We start from the raw sequence: 18,437 nt of genomic DNA, 5'->3' as shown, positions 1-18,437 counted from the left end.
AAGTTTCTTTACTAGTTCCTGTGCTAGAAACTCGGGGACACCGTTACAGCATTGGTGGACTGAGAAGCTGGAAAAAGGCCGTGTTGCCTGTCGAAACCGCAATCCCAAACTGGAGGGCTGCGATGGGCTGGCTGCTGGAGGACCTTGGCTTCCAGGCAGTAGGTTTTCACAGTCTGGAGCAAACTCCTCAAAGCACAGGACTCGCAGGGACAAGGAGAGCCGTCTCGGGGAGGCAATGAGGGGCCTTGCTGTGCCAGGGACCTGGTGCGCCAACCCTAAACTGGCTTTAAGAGCGGCTGGGCAACCACAGCCCGTGGGGTGCGCAGAATCTCATGCAGCAACGCGATACGTAGCTCCCCCTGCGCTGCATGGGCCTAACCGGACTGCCCCACAGCACGCAGCACTTACTCGGATTGCACGGCTCCGCACAGCAGCGCATCACGCCACGCCGCACCCACCCGGACTGCGCGGCGCTTCCCCGCAGTGCTGCAGCGCCCCCCACCACGCTGCATCCCATCGCCCAGCACCGCCCCGCCCGCTGCTGCGTGCGCCACGTGCACCGCCCCACCACCCTGGACGCCCGTGCGGGAGGCTGCACCGCACCGCACCGCACCGCACCGCTGCCCTGCAGAGCGCCGCGCCGCGCCGCATCCCCCCCGCCCTGCCCGCGCCGGCCGCGCCCGCCGTCACCTTCACTTCACCTCACCTCCTCGGCCCCCCCCCGCCTCACACCCTCGGTGCGCCGCACCCAATCAGAGGCGGCCGCCGCCTCCGCCCCGCCCACTGCCGCTCTTCCCGCTCGCCCATTGGCGGAGGCCGCCCCCGCTGGCGCTGCCTCCATGGCGACGCGGCCGCAGAGCAGTGGAAGATGGCCGTCGCGCCGGGCGGTGGGCGCCTCTGGCCTCGCCGGCCCCACCGGCCGCTGCTCGCCGCCCTGACCGCCGCGCTGCTGCTGGGCTGCGGTCGCACCGCCGCGTCTCTCTCCTCTTCCTCGCCCTGTCGCCACCGTGTGCCCAGCGGCGAGGAGGTGGGGCCGCCGCGGAGGGGCGGTGGCGGGGGTCGGGGGAGCGGGAGCTCCCGCTGCCGGGGCCGTCCCCTCACGGCTGCCCCCGGCGAGCGGCCCCCGCGGACGGGGCAGGCGGGCGGCGGCTGACCCGCGCGGCAGCGTGAGGGGAAGGGCGGGAAGGGGCTCGGCGCGACGGCGGGCGGGCGGGAAGGGGCGAGGGGTGCGGGGCGGGGGGCGCCGCTGGCCCGGCCGCCCGCCTCATCCAACCGCCCGCGCCTCTCCCCGCCAGGTTGTCTACCAGGTTCCTCTGAAGGAAAATCACGTCCTGAAACGAAACGTGGATCAGCAGCTAAGGATTAAGATTATATACGATAGAAGTGTGGAGGAGTGAGTATGATGTCGTGGCAACCTTTTTTTTTCCCCCTCCCTCCGTACCTGAGAATAGAAATCCTATTAACTGAGCCTTGTTTGTTTTGATTCTTAAATATAGTTTGCTACCTGAGAAAAGACACCTCATAAAGGTATGTCGCATTCACATCCCCTTTTTGTTTGTATGTATCCTGTCACGTGGATGGAGTTAAGTTTAAGGCTCAGTGTAATTCTAAGTTGCAAATACCAGCAATTTCGTGTCTTTTAGCCTGGGAAGCCGAGGCTTCGCGTGCGGGTTGTGCCTCCGTTCCGTACTTCCAATGCTCCTTTGAATGTTTGGCAGGTGTTTGCTGTATCCCAGAGTGCAAAGATTTCAGTAAGCAACGTGTATAGTTTTTAAAGCCTCTTTGAAGCTGTACCTTCAGATTAATACTGGCTCCCTCTCATTTTGTCATTCCAACAAAACACAGGAATGCTGAAACAAAGTATTTCCTGAACATGTTGATACCAATTGAACTTATTAGGAAGTTTTCTGCTATTCTGCTGTGCCACAGCATTTGGCGAGTTTCATGTAGCTCGGTAGTTAATGCTTTTAGGGTGAGTTACGTCTGCATTGCTACTGGGTGACTTTTGTTTTTGTTGTATTTAGAGCAAACTTTTTCCCCAAGCTGTATCTTATTTGGAGAAGACATTCCAAGTGCGCAAATCCACGGGTACTATATTGCTAAGCAGGTATGTGGAAGTTTTTTGAAAATTGCTTGTTATATTCAGTGTTTAACATTGTGTTGTACAGCCTTCAAAATAAGAATGGAATAAGAGTGTAAGAACTACCCTCCTGAATCAGGCCAGGGACCCGTCTGACATGGTGGTGGTAGTAGGTGCTATTTAGGGAGCATACCGAAATCGGCCAGCCTTCTGTGATCAACATTCACGTTTGTTTGTATCAGAGATGTTAAAGGGTATATGTGCTGCCTATTTCCTTTTATATGTACTCCCATTTATGAATTGGTTCCTAGTCTCTCTCTCTCAACCTGTGAATACTCCATTAACAGCTCAAAGCATTATGTCTCCTAGAGCAGGGTACCTTACAGTCCTGACCATGGAAATTGCATTAAATACCTGTATTCCAGTGTTGTTGGATGCTGTAAGACTATTCCACATTTCTTTTTACTTATCAAACAGTGCTGACTGTCTTTTGTGTTTTATTGAAGGCAGTGTGCAACAAACCAGTATTTAAGGAGGAAGGCTGACCCTCACAGATACTGCCGAGGAGCCTGCGCAAGCCATACGAGGTGTGGGCCAGTTATAGTTCCCGAGAAACACCTCCAGGTAAACTAAGCCATCCAAGTGCTTCCTAACTATTGAAATACTGTTGTTTGTGGAAATTAATAAAAAAGTTAATATCGCTAACCGTGCATAAGTGACCTGTTTGCGGGAGATCACGGAGTTTGAGTGACAGAATAGAACAACTTGAGTTAGTGGAATTTTCTTCAGTTTATGCTGTTGAACCGAAAGTTGAACTCTACAGAGGGGATGAGAGTCAAAGCTTGTTACATTGCTACTAGTCACTGTATTGTTCACCTTGGTCAATGAGTTCATTATCACAAAATTGATAGTAAGTTGATTATTGTTTGGTTTTTTTTAAGACCTCACTTGAAGAGGTTATCTGCTGAACCAGGAGCATGGTGCACGAAATGCTTCTAACTTGTGTTCTTGCGTGAATTTTTGATTCAACTACAGTATGTGATCAGCAGATTTCTTTCTTTCTCTTAGCTTGAAGTTTTAACTATGGTATTAAAAAGATACCAGTTAACACGTGAAATGTAATTGCTACTTATGTATACTATTTCTGTAAGCCAAATGTTTCATTTGTAGGAAATAAAGGGTGCTAATTTGGGGATATCTAGCTTGGCAAACCCTTTTTTCTTTAAAAGCTGCCACTTTCCTGGTGTCCAATAAATCAGAAGAGCTCTTGATTTGAAAGTTATTCCTTGGCTCTGGTTTTGTTTACTGTCCTCGTGGGGAGTTTTCTCATATTCCACTGTCTTACAATGGGATTTATTCTTGGCCTCAACTAATTGAGTTTTGTCATGCAAAATTTTGGTCATAGCTGAAGTATTTTAATTATTCCATTTGAACATTGTCAAAGCAATGCAGGGTGCACAATGAAAGTGAATGGCACCATGGACCCACTGGCTTACCGGATCAAGAAGGTGTTCGAGATGCTGACTTTGTACTTTATGTTAGTGCTCTCACTACTGAAAGGTGTGGCCATGAAAACATCATTGCATATGCAGCCTATTGCCAGCTGGAAGCTGAACTGGACAGGCAAGCATTCCCTGTTAAAAAAAGAGTTTGTAATTAAACTTTCTAGCATTTAAAATGTTTAGATATGTGTGTTTGTCTGTGTTGTATAATATAACAAAGTGGAAGTCATTATTGAAATAGACAAGCACTCTTATGTGAAACCACAAAGCCATCAAGTAGTGCTTAACTTGTAAAGCTGAGGCATTTTAAGTCAAAGCTAATCCTCCGCTGTTTTTGCCTAAATTTTATCTCAAGATCCTGTTTCTGTTGAAACCAGTGTCAGAATTGCACAAATTTAAAGGAGAATGCAAATGTTCCTTACATGGTGCTTGTTTCTAGTTCCAGGTAGTCATTGTAACAGACACTTTGTACCTCTGTAGTGTCTTGCCTAAAATTCAGATCTCTTATACTGTTGTCACTAATAGCCTGTGCAGAATATTGAATATAGAGATTGATCCCATTCCATCCTTTCCTGTTTCAACAGTAAACTAGTCACTGTATCGTTTGTTTACAGGATGTTTATAAATGATTGGGGAGGATGTTTGGAAGGACTTACTTTTACATTAGTCTCCATTTTCTTTTAAATCTTCTGCCTCTGCAAGTGAATATGACTTGAATTTGCTAATACTTTACTGAAAACAATTTAATTTTAAAACTATCTTCCAGGCCAGTAGCAGGATATGCTAACTTGTGTCCAAATATGATTTCAACGCAAGCTCAGGAATTTGTTGGCATGCTGTCTACAGTGAAACATGAGATCATCCATGCACTGGTAAGGACTGATGTTATAAAATGCGTTTCCCTGAAATTTGTGCCTGCTTGGTCACATACCTCCAGCTCGTTGCAAGAGAAGGATGTTAGGTGGAGGAAGGCTCTTGCTTTGCCTACTTCAATTTGTCTGGTAACTGCCTTACAGTGGAAGTACTGGCACTTGATCTGCACTGGGTGTGATTAACTCTTTCATGGGATTTGACTTTGTATGTGAACATCTTACCAGAAGTTTCTCTGTGCTTGGTTTTTAACTTGAAGGGTTTCTCTGCTGGACTGTTTGCTTTTTATCGCGATGATGATGGAAAACCTTTGACAGCAAGATATGCAGATGGACTCCCTCCTTTTAATGAAAGGTGGTTTTTTTTTTTTTTTTTTCCTCTCCATACTCCCATTGAAGGATGTTTTCACGTTTACTACTTAAGATGTATTCTTGCCTGCTGAAAATCCAGCTTGATTCTGTTATTAGAATGCTTTGCCTTTATGTTTAAATATTGACATGTAGTGTGTTTTTTTAGTTTTTCCTTACTTGCATTAAGTGCTTGTATTATCCACGTATATTACAAACTAAGGCAGGATTTCATTTATCAGGAGGCTCGAAGTTAGGCATTAAAATTACCCATGCTTAAATTTTGACGCTTGCTGAATGCCTTACTAAATTGAGACTTGTATTTTCTGTAGTCTGTCTAATGTCAGTGCGGTATATTTTTAAGACACATATCATTCAAACGCAGAAGTGACAGTGTGGATAGCCTGCTGCATGGTTTTCTGACCTGTTATTGAATGAATAGTTTGCTTCCCCCCCCCCCTTCATTTAATTTATTGTAGAAATGCTATTTTAGGATTTTTTTGGAGGTGGAAGTGTAGAGAGGTTTTGGTTTTCTTCATCTTTTTATAATAGCAATTCTGAGGATTTTTATTTTGTTTCTTACACTTCTGGTAACTAAAAGCTATGTCTTGAGTCTACAGACATCTTTTTAATAATCTTACTCTGGCTTACTGAATCAGAGTTGTGTATATAATGAACACATACCTTACAGAGGAGAAACATTGCATAGTAAATTTAAACTTCAGAAAGCATGAGGAAGTATAGAGATTATTTATGGTTCTGTTTCTTATGAAGATAAATCTTTACACAGTAGCGTGTAGTTGTGCGAAAGATTTGTAACCAAACCATTCTTCTTGCAGTCTAGGTTTGTATCAGTGGAGCAATAAAGTCGTTCATAAAGCAGTGAGGTTGTGGGATGTACGTGGTGGCAAAATGCTGCGCCATACTGTTTATCTTCTGGTAACTCCTCGTGTAGTTGTAAGTGTGGATTAACTTTTTTAAACTTTGTATACCAAGGTTACAGTCACATTCTGGAGTCATAAATAATTCTTTAAGAAGTAATAACCTAATATTGAATACCCTTTTTCTGAAAGTATGGCCCAAAAGCTATGCGATTAAGACCGTATAATTAGTTGAGAGGGTGTGTCCAAAGCAAAGTGGAAAATGGCTGACAGATAATCCTACTCATTGGATGTTTTCCTGCAGTCCTAGACTTCTAGTACTCCTGTTGCCTTAACAGATAGTGCTTTCATCGCTTTTCTCATTTAAAAGTTCATCCTATTTTCTACTTTTCTCCTTAAAAGCATCGCTTTAATCTTTTTCTAATTTTATTGATTACAAAATAATAGTTAACTTTTTGTCATGCTCAAAAAGAAATTCCTCAGGTATTCTTGGAAATCTTTCTTGCTTTCCATGCCTCTGACTCTCCCTCTGGCCTCCAGCATAACATGCTTAAGTGTAATAGATTGGCACTGAAAATAAGTTACAGTGTTAATCATGTTTGGCAACAAATAATGTTTCTTTTTTACTTTAAGTCTAACACAGTATGTAGAGCAAACTTGGCTTAATTACCCCTGTTCTGAAAATTTGCCATGCTGGTCAAACTGTTCAGAGCATTAAAGGTGCTCCTGGGTAACACCACGCTGACAAAGGCTCTTCTGACTGTGAAACCATGGCATTGTTGTGATGCCTCTTAAGATTTTTCAAATATTTTGTAGAAAACACTTCTCCATGCAAAACTAGCTGATAAAACTGAAAAAAACCCCACTGTTTTTTCTTGGAAACATTTGACAGAAGTAGGGTTGTAGTGTTTCTACATTGCTTGGGACTTTGTTGGTGGTGTTTGTGTTGTTTTTTCTTTTTAATATGGTCTTTAGTGTGTGCTTGCTATTCTCAGCTAATTATGTTGCTGTTTTATTCTTGTAAACTTCCATCGTTTATTTCTAGGAGATAACTAAACAGATTGTTAGGCTTGGTGTTGGGGTGCTTGCTGGCTTAGTCAGCCTCATGAGTAGGTGGTTTTCATTCAGAGGAAAACAAGATGGCAGAAAAAGAAATGCTGAAATACTTTAAAAAGATAATTCTATAACATGAGGACTGCATATGGGTATCTGTCTCAATGTTTTGAGAATTGTGTTGAAATGTTTTCTTTCTAGGAAGAAGCGCGAAAACATTTTAATTGTCCAATTCTAGAGGGAATGGAGCTTGAAAATCAAGGTGGCATGGGTACTGAGCTCAATCACTGGGAGAAGAGATTGTTAGAGGTTAGTGCTACTATTGGGAATGGAGCCGGATGAGGGAATATCTGCTCCCCCTGACTTCATTGTTAGGTTTGTAGTGGTACCTACCTTGAAAATGCAGGTGTATCAAACCTCACTGAAATGTATCACAATCAGTACTAAACTACAAATACTTAAATGTCTAATTTCTAGATAAATCTTTTTACCTTATTGCTAAGTCTCATAGTATGAGTTTGAAATAAGCTTGATTACTAAAAAACTAGACATCTACTACCTTTGTCTGCTAGTTACCCTTTTAAGAAGATATGCTCCCTGTTTATGGGAAAGGGGGTATTACTTTTAGTCAATTCAACTTTGTCACCCTCTGCCTCTTATCCATTGAATATTTGATCTCTCTGGCTATTCATTATCTTGACTTCATCTTTATTTGTGTGCCCTGGGGTTAGGTTTTCCCATCTCTACTCCCTCATCTGATCAAGGGAACACTTATTTCTGTCCTGACACTTAAGCTTATTTTTATTTATAACTTTGCCTTGTGTGATATTTTTGCAGAAATATGCTTCCTTGTTACTGTTGTGTGCAGCAAGGTAAACAAGAAGGGAAATACTTTAGGATAGACCTCTTTGTGAAAGTGATCCTGAAAATTATGTATTTCTTGAAACTGAAATTATTGGGTTTTTCCTGCTTTTCAGTAACCTTTAGTGTGGAACAATAGTTTAAAGCCAACTAGGACGAGTGCCATTAGAATGAGGATAATTTTAAGGATTGAATAGGACTTTAAAAAAGGGAGATTATTACTAGTCTCCTTTCTACCTTTCCAGAAAAAGATTGTACCTGGAAAGTAACATGTGTAGGTTGGTTTTGGTCTTGATCCAACTAAGTATTGCAGAGATGCAAATTTGGTGCTAGTAAGTCTGCTGTGGTAACTCCTCCTAACCACACTAGTTGGAGAGGGAAGGCTGGAAAACTACATGTTTTGAAGAAATAATAGAAATGAGATGAAGTTCAGTAACAGAAATCCCAGAGCTGTGTAATTAAAGGTGAGTGACTTGTGCTGTAAACCTGAAATTTATAAGATGGAAACAACTAAGCAGGAAAAAGACACACAGATACTAACAGTTGCCAGTTACAAAGTCATTAGGGAACTCGAAGGTGACAGGAGTTAGGTTTTGAGGATGGTGTGAACTTGCTTATTTTTAAAGGAGATGGAAAATTCCACAGCTACGCTAATAAAGCTTCCTTTGGAATGCTGTGTTCCTTTAGTCATGTGTCCTGTGCACCTCACTCCTGAAAAGGACTGCTAGAAAGTCTAGAAAAACTAAAAATCAGTCTTGCACAAGAATATTAGATGAGCTTGGCCTTTATCTTACCAAAAGGAAACAGAAGATGTGGTGTGATTGCTACTGATAAATATGCTAGGAGAAGGAAGAGTTTTATTTTACCTAAAGAAAAACAAGTACACACTGGTCATGAATAAGGTTTATCTGGAATTTGGAATAAGGTTTCTGACTTCTAGAATTCTGAAGCTTTGTAGGGTGGAGTAGGGAAGGGAGTTGCACTTTTGATCCCTTTTATGAAAGAGGTTGGGATTTGCTTTTCAATGGTAAGAAAAGACAGGAAATAAAATACTTTCACAGTAAGTTTTCAGTGACTTGCTAATAGTAACTGGTAACTTTCAGAATGAAGCAATGACTGGATCCCATACACAGAATCGAGTCTTTTCCAGGATCACTTTAGCATTAATGGAGGACACTGGGTAAGAATTAATAAGAATGGGATTGTTTTTTTGGTTAATTTGTGGGTTTCATTGTATTGATTTTACTTGAAATTGATGCACTTGTGCTTATCCATCTGCAACAGTAGATAATTGGTGTAATTAGCATTGTTAGGCAAGGAAATATGCCTAATAAGTTAACTCTTCTTCATGCATTTCAAAATCCATCCATTCTTAATTTAGCCTTAATAAACCCCACGCATTACATGCACTACAGTGTTGTAGTGTCTGTTTTCTTTTTTTAAAATGTCTTCTCTGCGTGCAGTACATATTATTTTTTTCAGCTCTTCTTGTAGATAGAAACATAAATTGCCTAAAACTTCATCTTTCTGTATATGTTGTTCCTTTGCAGATCATAATGCATTGCTGTTGAGAAAATAAGCAATAAAATTTTCTTTTAGTTCATTGCGCCTTGAAAAATAGCGGAATTGTAATATATTGTGTTGTAGGCAGAAAGGGATGCAGTTTCCCTTTTTCTTCATTTGAAGCCCTTAAGGCATAATATGAAGTTCTTTGAACTGTTTTATTAATTAGAATGCTAGTTTCTGAAGTAACTCTATTCTCATTTCAAAATACCATTACAGCTGGTACAAAGCAAATTACAGCATGGCAGAGAAATTAGACTGGGGACGCAATAAAGGCTGTGACTTTGTAATGAAGAGCTGTAAATTCTGGATCGACCAAAAGAAACAAAAGTAAGAATACAGTCTTTTTAAAAAAAAACAACAGAGAGGAAACCCTAATGCTTGTTTACATTTGTCCTTCCAGTGCAACTCAGTAAAATGAAGTAGAGGTACATACAGGTTAACAAGGAATGCTGTCCTAAGAACCTTCAGAATGCATGGAAAAAGGGGCACACCAAATCTATTAACAGCAGAAGCATCCCCCCCAATAAATACAAAGCCAAACGTTTTAAGGTGTAGGATGCATTTAAACTAGAAGAGGGCTGTGCTTTATCTGAAAGTGTTTGCTTTCTTATCTTGTCTCTTTTAATTGGAAATGTAGCCTGTGTCGCTTTGCATTACTGGATTGTACTTAAAGCAACAGAAGAAAGTGATAGGCATCTTCAAAACAAAGCCAGCCTTGTTTGTTCTTACAATACTCATAAATTTCTAGGACACAGCTGCATAGGGAGCTTGTTTTGCTTGTGTGGTTTTTTTCTTTTAAAGCTTACAAAGCAATGACATTAAATGGGTGAGTGCATTGTAACTTTGTTTGCTGGCTTGATATTCTTTAAATTAGAAAGGTCATAACTAGACAGATAACATTAGCCTCCAGAGAAGTTCATGCTTTGTGTGATTGACAGAGTGTGGGGGAGAGTGGGAACAGTTTTGACTGACTGCTTAGTTAAATTATGAAAAGCAGGTTAAATGATCTAATGTGATTTTTATTCTTTTTTTTTTTTTTTTCTTTGAGGAGGCAATTAATCAGTCCATACTGCGACACTTTGAGGAGCAATCCTTTGCAGTTAACCTGCAGACAGGACCAAAGAGCAGTAGCAGTGTGCAACTTGCAGAAGTTTCCAAAGCAGTTACCTCAGGAATATCAGGTATAACGGCTCTTATTTTACCAAATAACTGTTTTTATCCTTGTGCTTTGCAGCCAGGTGATTACATTTGTTTCATGTTTTCTTCTGAATTAGTAGATGAGAGTAGATATTGCGAAAAATGTTTCCTTAGTTTGTTATAAGGAGTCTGGAGGCTGAAAAAAAGCCTTGTGATCATAATAAACAATAAGCATGTCACTTGGCCATTTAACCAAATATCAGATGGCAACGTTGCTATATAACAGAAGTCCCCCAGAATATTTTATTTGAGGTATTTCTTCACCCAGTCTGCTGCCTTGTGTCACTGTATGCTAAGAAATTTGTTCTGTTTCATCCCAGAAAATGCTGTGATTGCTGGGGCAGGGGCAGGAGTGGGGAGTGATACATGCAAATGTGAATCTCTGCATTATTTAAGTATTCTTTAATACTTCTGGCTCATCTGGTTCATGGGTATTGTAAGTTGCTGTTAATAGCATTCCTGAGTAGTAATAGTTGATGTTCTTACAGCTGTAGTGATTAGTTCTATTTAAAAAATAGTTGTACGCTTCTCTTATGCAAACTGCTTCACTACCTATTTTGTTTTGCAGTATTTTGACAATCTTAACGGAGTACCAGCAGAAGAATTGCCTTATTATGGTGGCTCAGTAGAAATTGCTGACTATTGTCCCTTTAGTCAAGAATTTAGTTGGCATTTAAGTGGTGAATTTCAGCGCAGCTCGGACTGTAGAATAATTGAGAACCAACCAGGTCAGTCTTCAAGACTTCGGTATGGCATTTGAGAGACTACATTTGTTAATCTGGAATGGACTTCCTATGTAATCTAATATACAAAAACTAATTGGATGCAAAATTAGCTTTACACTGCTGGCTGTGTAAAAGCTGTGTTGAGGTGAGAAGCACAGCACAACTACCTTGTACACCTAGGAAGCAAACACTCACATCTAATACAAGAATTGCGTGAGAGCTGGACAGAAAATAATGCCAAATGATCTAAATATAAGACAGAGGGTGGGGGTGGGTTAGTTGGTTGTTTTTTGAGTCTGAAAAATAGTTCTGCTTTCAGGTTTTGTAGGTTTTTTGCTCAAGGCAAGGAGCTTTGCAAATTACCAGAACATGGGCTCATCTCCTAGGGTAGTGCACAAATACTTAATATTGGAGAGCTCCGTAATACTGTATCATATTACCTGTCTGTGCAGTTGTCTCAAAAACAAATAAATGCCCTCTGCCCTCAAGCCAGCAGTGACAGCCAGCACTCCCTGGAGGCAAACATATCTACATAGTTCTGATGGAAAGTGTTTGCTTTTTCTTTTTTAATTTGGTTTTGTTTGTGTTTGTTTTGGGTTTTTTTAATATTGGGTTTATTTTCACTTTATATTCAAGACTGTATAATTATATTCAAGACTGTATAATTCCCAAAATTATATTATGATTCAGATTAATGGTCTGAAGATTCCAAAAGTAAATCTTGAATTGCGTGGGGTGACATTGACTAATTATAGCATATTAAGTTGATGTGGACTTCGTTCTCCTAGTAAGTTGTAATTCAGTATATTCTTTCTACCTTAGATCCTACCAAAAACTATGGTGCAGAGAAATACGGACCAAACTCTGTATGTCTTATTCAGAAATCTGCTTTTGTCATGGGGCAGTGCAGGAGAAAACTCAGTTACCCTGACTGGGGTAGTGGATGTTATCAAGTAAGTATGTGTTGGGGTTTTATATATATATATTTTTTTTTTTAAGTTACACTAAAGGAGCAAGTCGGGCATAAGATATGGGCCATCACTGTTTGAACTTTGCACCTGGACATGGTACATCATCTTCTCTGCCTTAAATAACTAGATTATATGACATGCTTTGAAAATATCTTCCAGCAGTAAACTTGTAGTTCAGATCACACATCAAATTAAGTGTGTGACCACCGTGATGGCTCATGTGTTGCTTCCAGTCTTGCTAGGGACTTCATCTGTCTTACCCCTGCAACACTTTCTCCACAGCTAAGTGGGAATACTTACATTGGAGTCTTCTGTTGTTGAAGCTTAATGTTAATTAGTCACTTTGATTTTTTTTTTTTTTCAAAGGTGGAAAGCACTGTGCACGCATCACTCTTCATTATCCTCCTTCTCATCAGGACTGTCTTGCTAAAGGTGTCACTTTCAGCAGCCATACAACTCTAAAGTAGTAGTCATTAGCAGAAGCCAAATTTTACTCATTCTCAGTTGATGATCTGCATAGTTGCACGAGAAGAGTACAGGCAGTGCTTGAAAGCAGTCTTGAATGAAATAGTTTCTCTGAGTGTGTTACAGTACTTAAAATTAATCTGTGCTCTAATACCAGGTATTTACTGAATGGGGTATTTACTTACTGGAAGAGCCTTCAAACACCAAAACATATTTCTGATAAATCATAATACAGACTTGACTTTTATTCTTTTATTTTAAGGTTTCTTGTTCTCCACAAGGGCTGCATGTTTGGGTAAAGGACACCATGTACCTATGCAGCCGCTCAGGTCAGGTGTTAATGGTGAGCATTGAGATGAATGGCTGGATACATGTTGGGAATCTGATCTGCCCAGCCTGTTTGGACTTCTGTGACTCCTGTCCCCCAGAGCGGGATCCTCCACCTTCTAACTTCACAAAACCTGCACCCATCGGTATGTTGCCTGGTTTGCTGAAATTAAACTTTAATATTAAATGTCTGAAAACTCTATAAAAGTTTGTCTACCCTGGCTGTTGGGGAACAGAAAAGGAGGGCTGTGGTCTGGCTATTCTAAGATCCTAAGCGTAGGAGTTAAAGGAACAAGCAAAGGGGCCCAGCTTTTTGCTGTGCAGTCATGCAGCATAGCAGCCAATGTAGGAGAAATGTATCTAAAACATAACTACTTCATGTTGTATCTCCTTCTGGTAACCCTCCCAGAAATGTAGCTTTAGCCTAGCAACTTACGAGAAAATCTGATATACGGCCTTCAAAGTGTGTCATTGTTACAACCTTCAAAATTATCACCTTGGTGGAAAGAGAGTTCTCGCTTGTTTGTATAACTTCCCATTGACAATGTTAATGCTGTAGCGCAGAACATGGAAGATAAGTGTCAGTTTGCTTTTTAAGGGAGGAAAAAAGCTTAATTCACTGAGTACCACTGAGTACCAGTTAATGTTTTGTCAAGAGCAGATGGCTTTCTAAAAAGCCAGTTGATGAAAGAACACTGTTTTTTTTTTTTTTTTTCCACTACTGGCTTATTTTTAAGCCTTTAAAACCAGTTCTTTAATTTTTGGACGTTCTGTCTTGGACTGCAGTTTTCAAGGAAAAAATAAACCTGTTTAGTTTACCTGTACACTCAATTCTTTTTTCAAAGTGGTCACTTGGGTTTCTGTGTACCATTTCAAACAGTTTTGTTTTGTCTCAGAGATGGCAACATTTCAGTGGTTGATGGAGTGAGTCCTGTAAGTTATGTTTTAGAATGAGAAAGCTGTAACCTAGGAGGCTCACACCTTCTAGCATTTATTTAAATTCACGTTGTTTGTGTGTGTGTATATATATATTAAAAAAAAGGCTTTTAGCTGTGCAAGTTTACATTTGTGTCCATGGTTTTCTTAAGCCTTGCAGCCATATGATTACCTGACACATGGACAAACTGCCTGATTTCTATATTGGGTTCCTTCCTTCCCCCTTCTCTCCTCTTCAGCTTGGTGTTTTGGTGGCTTGGGGTTTTATTTGACTTACAGCCAATACAGATCAAAAGTATTAATAGAACAGTCTTTTGAGAGGTTTTGAAATGCTGTTTCTCCGCAGTCATGGCACAGGGAACTTCCTGCTTATTTCTTGCAATATCAATAAAATTTTCTCATTTGTTCTCCTAATTGCTATTAGTGAAGGAATGCAGAAATATATTTAATTATAAAGGGAATAATCGTGTTATTTGGTTGGTTTGAATTCCTAGCCTTGAAAGCTAGAATAAATCTGTGCAGATTGCTGCAAATACGATTTGCTCTTCTCGTGTTTGTGTTCTCTTTCTTATTTTATATTCTCTTCCCTAACTATAATATTTATGTTTTATGGTGTTTTGTTTTCTTTATTTTAGACTTATGCTCCTGCTCATCTAGCCTGGTCGTAACCCTTTGGCTGTTGATGGCTAACTTGATTCCCCTGCTAACAGGATTATTTCTCTGCGCATAGAGTTAAACACGGGGCAAGATGATATTCAGAGATGATACGCCATCATGTTGCACTCCTTACTGTGGAGCATGGAGGGCTTTTTGTCTCCACAGACAGCTGTCTTCTGCTGAATCTCGTCTCTCCTGGCAAGTATCAGTGCAGACAGCAGTCCAGGAGGTACTGACAAAAGCAGCCAGAGTTTAAGAGGAGGAAAATTTACTTTGTCATTTCAATAAGTGCCAGTATTTTCCTGAATTGCAACCTTTGATATTATTTTTTTTTGTTACATGGTAGCTATGCCAACTGTGTTAGACTACCTGGCAACTTGGTCAAGATTTGAAACAAGAACTATTCTGTAATAGAACTGAGGGTTGTTATTTTATGTTCTCTGTGTGACTGGTAGCAAGGCATCCTCAAACTGGAAATATACCTCAGTGGTTTAGTCAAAAGCCATGTAAAAATCAGTTGTCATCACTGCTAATAACCCAGGCCTAAACAGGTGTGGGGACTTTTTGTTTGTTTTGTCAATTCTTACGGGGGGGGGGGGGGGGGGAGAAAAATAATTTAAGGGGATAGACTAACGGTTGGCAGTTGTCTCCACAACTGGATTCTGCAGCTTTGAGGCTTCTTGGAATTCATACTAGTTTGCAGTAAAGTGGCTAATTCCTGGGACTCACTTAAACCTTCTTACATGCACAAACTGGAATTTCAGACTGGTAACTAAGATAACTGTCTAGAAATCCCGTTCTCATTTAGTATGTGCCAGTTCTACTGTGAAATTTAATACATCAAATGACTGAATATTCCAGATTAATTTGCTAGGCAAATGCATTTCAGTACAGACACCCAGTCTGTAAAATTGGGATAGGATTTCTGATTAATTTTGTTGGTTTGTTTCTTAAATGGCATTATTATTTTTAAAATAGTGTGAGCATAAATGCAGCTGCTCTCACTTTTTGTTGAAAGGCAAACCAGTAGTGGTGGCAGCTAGAATCTTACAGGACCTTATTGACTTCTCTAGACCAAAAAATACATTGAATGTCTAAAGAAAAGTCTTAATTTTATTTTTTCCTACCACTTTTTCTTAAAATGTAAATACTATGCATTATTTGAGTATTTGTAATAAGTTGAGAATCAAACATTTTGAACGCCTGAGGGCACACCTTGGTACAAAAATAATCGCCTGATGGACAAGATACATGAGAGGAACAAAATGAGCAAAATCTGTCTAGCTGAGGACAGCTGCTCTATAGGACGCTTGTAAGGATGTTTATATTTGTTTCTGACTCTATAATGTGTTACAAATAATTCTGTTTGGAGTGAAAGAAGCTTATGTGGTCCAATCTGTTGTGTCCAGTTAGGATAGTTTTCATTCTTGGAAGAGTGTTAAACTTGAGGGAGTAGATGTGCCTGGTGCACTAAAAAATGCAAATATAGGCAGAAAGATGATGTTAATCTGCTTCTTTAAACGTGCTGTGATGTGACAATTGTGAGGGACTAGGTACCTTTCTAAAATGAAAGGTAGGGGGATGGAAGGGGTATGGAGTAAAACTTCCTTAGCTCCAATGAAACTTGTTTAATAATAGGACTTCCATTGTAATGGTAAGAAAATGTTTGTACCTACTGGACTTGTGAGGTTTTTTGGTTTTTTAAATTATTATTTAAAGAAACTCTTGCAACACTGCTGAGGTGCTTTAGGTGCTAAGCTGCAACCTAAAACTGAAGGCATCACAGTTGAGAGAGTACCTTGCACTGGGCTAGTTCCCCTTAACTGCAGGTTAAGTTTGCTTTGAATTATACGAGGCCTAGGCTAGCCTTAAATAGGTGTTTCTGAGAAGCAATACAATTTAAGAATCAAATGCTTTAAATGTGTATATGTCAGAATTAAACACTCAGATTAGTACATGAACACTGATTACATCAAGATATGCACAATCAACAGTTGGTGTAAATTGATTCCTTGCAAATGTAAAGGTTTGAGAATACATCTTAGGTCCCAGAGGCTGATACTGTATTTTTTGTCTGTTGTGCAATAATACGGTTTTAAATGGTATGGCTCAACAACAGTGCTTTTGATACTTGAAAAGAAATTATTGGTTATTTTTTCTTACTGTGAAATATTTGCACTGTCTGAACTTTCTGGTTAACTTTATAACTTAAAATTTTTTTACTGGTGTTAATTTATTGTGCTCAGTATTTGATATGCTCATCTCCTCTCTTGTGTAACTGTGAAATTTGTCATATTTAATTGAATATTTTATCTTCTACACAGTTGTTTATCTTGAGGGCTTTTATTCTCTCTTCTTGAGAATTAACTGAAAGATCACTTAAAGTTGATGCTTACCTACTTCTGAATTGTATGTGCTAATTAAAGGATGAGGCTGTAGCGCATTGTACCTACAGGGAAGACAATCTGCCTGTCAGAGCTCTTGTGGTCAGATTCACCAGTACCTGCTGAGTAGCTGCATCAGTGAATCCAATGAAGTAAAACTATTACTGCCTTAATAATCTGAGGCTTCAGTTGTAATTTCTTCGACGTGCAGCCCTTCAGCTGGCTGTGTACTGCAGAACTGGACGTGACTTTGTGGGGTCAGGGGGGAAGGTACTTTAGCTGGCAAAATCCAACATGTTGCATCCCGTCAGTGCGTTAGCAGCTGTAGCTGTGTTGGAACTGCCAACAAATGTGTCAAGCTTAATTTGAAGTGAGAATGAATTGGTGATGGTCAAAAAGAGTATTTGAGTAAAAACGACTACCTCAGTTCTGTTTGAGTTAAGCTTCTAGCCTGCTGTGAACTTCCAATTGTTAAGATGAATTAAGTAAAAACATGTCTCAGGTTATTAAGAGCAAAATAAATACAGTAGGAACTATAAGCCATCTCTGAGTGTAGAACACAGCTTAAATTGTAGCTTAAACCAATCAGTTCCATAGCCTTAAGTGTAGTTTTCCCTATAGAAGTCAGTATTGGTATTTAAATACAGAGTTTGCAGGCAGCTACTTCAGGTGTCCTGACTATATTGTGGCAAGTCCACCCTGCTGGATCTCTTATATGTGAAACCTTTGAAATTTGAAAGCCCAAATAAGCCTTTCTGTTTCACCAGGGTAGATGGAGCATACCTCAGGAACACGTTTTTCTAGTGTTTCAGACAACTATGAGGAGGAAGGATAGCTTGTGGCTGGAGCATGCAGCAAGTAAAATTACATTGAAAAGCAGGCAAGTCATTCCTCTTGAAGTGAGTTGAAGTCTTGGGAGACTGTCACGGCCGTGGATATAGGTTAATTACCAAAAGATAATTTTGACCCCCCATTAGTTGACTGTCAGTCCAGTGCAGGTCATTTTGCTACTTCTCAGCAGAAAGAATTAGGATGACTGATGTCGCTTAAGAGCAGATGTATCCACAGTCCCTTACAAGGGTCAGTTGTTGTTAATCCTGTCTTGCAAATCTTTCTGCTTGAATGTATTTGGGTAGAGAGGGAGGCGTTTGTCCGTCCTTCCCCGCATTTCCTCCGAGTGACTTTCAGCCAGCTGAGCAGGTCAGGGTCTTTCCCCTGCAAGATTTAACAACCAGCTTTTGCTTGGCTGGCTGAACGCATGGGTGGCTGCTTGCATGTATAGCTCTTCAGGACTTGGGTCTATTTGTATACTAAATTACGAGATCATACACCACCAGACTTCCAAAGTGCAAATGTTGCCTTTTTAATGTGAAGCTTAGACCTTGGAGATAAAACACCTCTTTAAAGAGAACTGGCTGACCTTGAACTTGTGTTTCCTATTTTGGTACAGAATGTAAATATAGAACAAACTATTTTACGTAGACTTTGAGATATAAGGGCTACTTCTTGTTATTTTATGGAGTAAAAATTTCCTTATCTGCTTAAAAAAAGCTATGTCATAAAGAAGAAAAAATTGTTCATCAATAAACTGTCTGTAGAAAATTGACCCTTCTTG

General features: G+C 40.2%; 1 protein-coding gene across 2 annotated transcripts; it reads left to right on the top strand.

The window, feature by feature from the left end:
- Positions 1-701: 701 nt before the first annotated feature.
- LMLN (leishmanolysin like peptidase) lies at positions 702-18,428 on the top strand. Of its 2 annotated transcripts, none has more exons than XM_055719486.1 (17): positions 702-1,027; positions 1,296-1,393; positions 1,497-1,527; positions 2,025-2,107; positions 2,587-2,704; positions 3,525-3,703; positions 4,349-4,454; positions 4,712-4,806; positions 5,639-5,756; positions 6,935-7,042; positions 8,698-8,774; positions 9,377-9,487; positions 10,212-10,341; positions 10,926-11,085; positions 11,905-12,035; positions 12,781-12,991; positions 14,417-18,428. In XM_055719486.1, the coding sequence occupies exons 1-17, from the start codon at positions 869-871 to the stop codon at positions 14,509-14,511; spliced, it is 2,010 nt and encodes a 669-aa protein (XP_055575461.1). In that variant the 5' UTR covers positions 702-868; the 3' UTR covers positions 14,512-18,428. The 2 variants fall into 2 exon arrangements, with proteins under 2 accessions (XP_055575461.1, XP_055575460.1); XM_055719485.1 differs by having other exon boundaries at positions 837-1,027; positions 10,209-10,341.
- Positions 18,429-18,437: the final 9 nt, after the last annotated feature.

The sequence above is a fragment of the Falco cherrug genome, chromosome 8, assembly GCF_023634085.1.
Source record: "Falco cherrug isolate bFalChe1 chromosome 8, bFalChe1.pri, whole genome shotgun sequence".
NCBI lineage: Eukaryota > Metazoa > Chordata > Aves > Falconiformes > Falconidae > Falco > Falco cherrug.
This window is presented reverse-complemented; position numbering and strand designations above follow the sequence as displayed.

What these genes read in the sequence shown, in the direction of transcription:
- LMLN (XM_055719485.1), top strand. Translation starts at nt 869, where the DNA reads ATGGCCGTCGCGCCGGGCGGTGGGCGCCTCTGGCCTCGCCGGCCCCAC. An exon ending in GTGTGCCCAGCGGCGAGGAG is followed by an intron (nt 1,028 to 1,295) that starts GTGGGGCCGCCG and finishes TCTCCCCGCCAG; the next exon opens with GTTGTCTACCAGGTTCCTCT. An exon ending in AGAAAAGACACCTCATAAAG is followed by an intron (nt 1,528 to 2,024) that starts GTATGTCGCATT and finishes TGTTGTATTTAG; the next exon opens with AGCAAACTTTTTCCCCAAGC.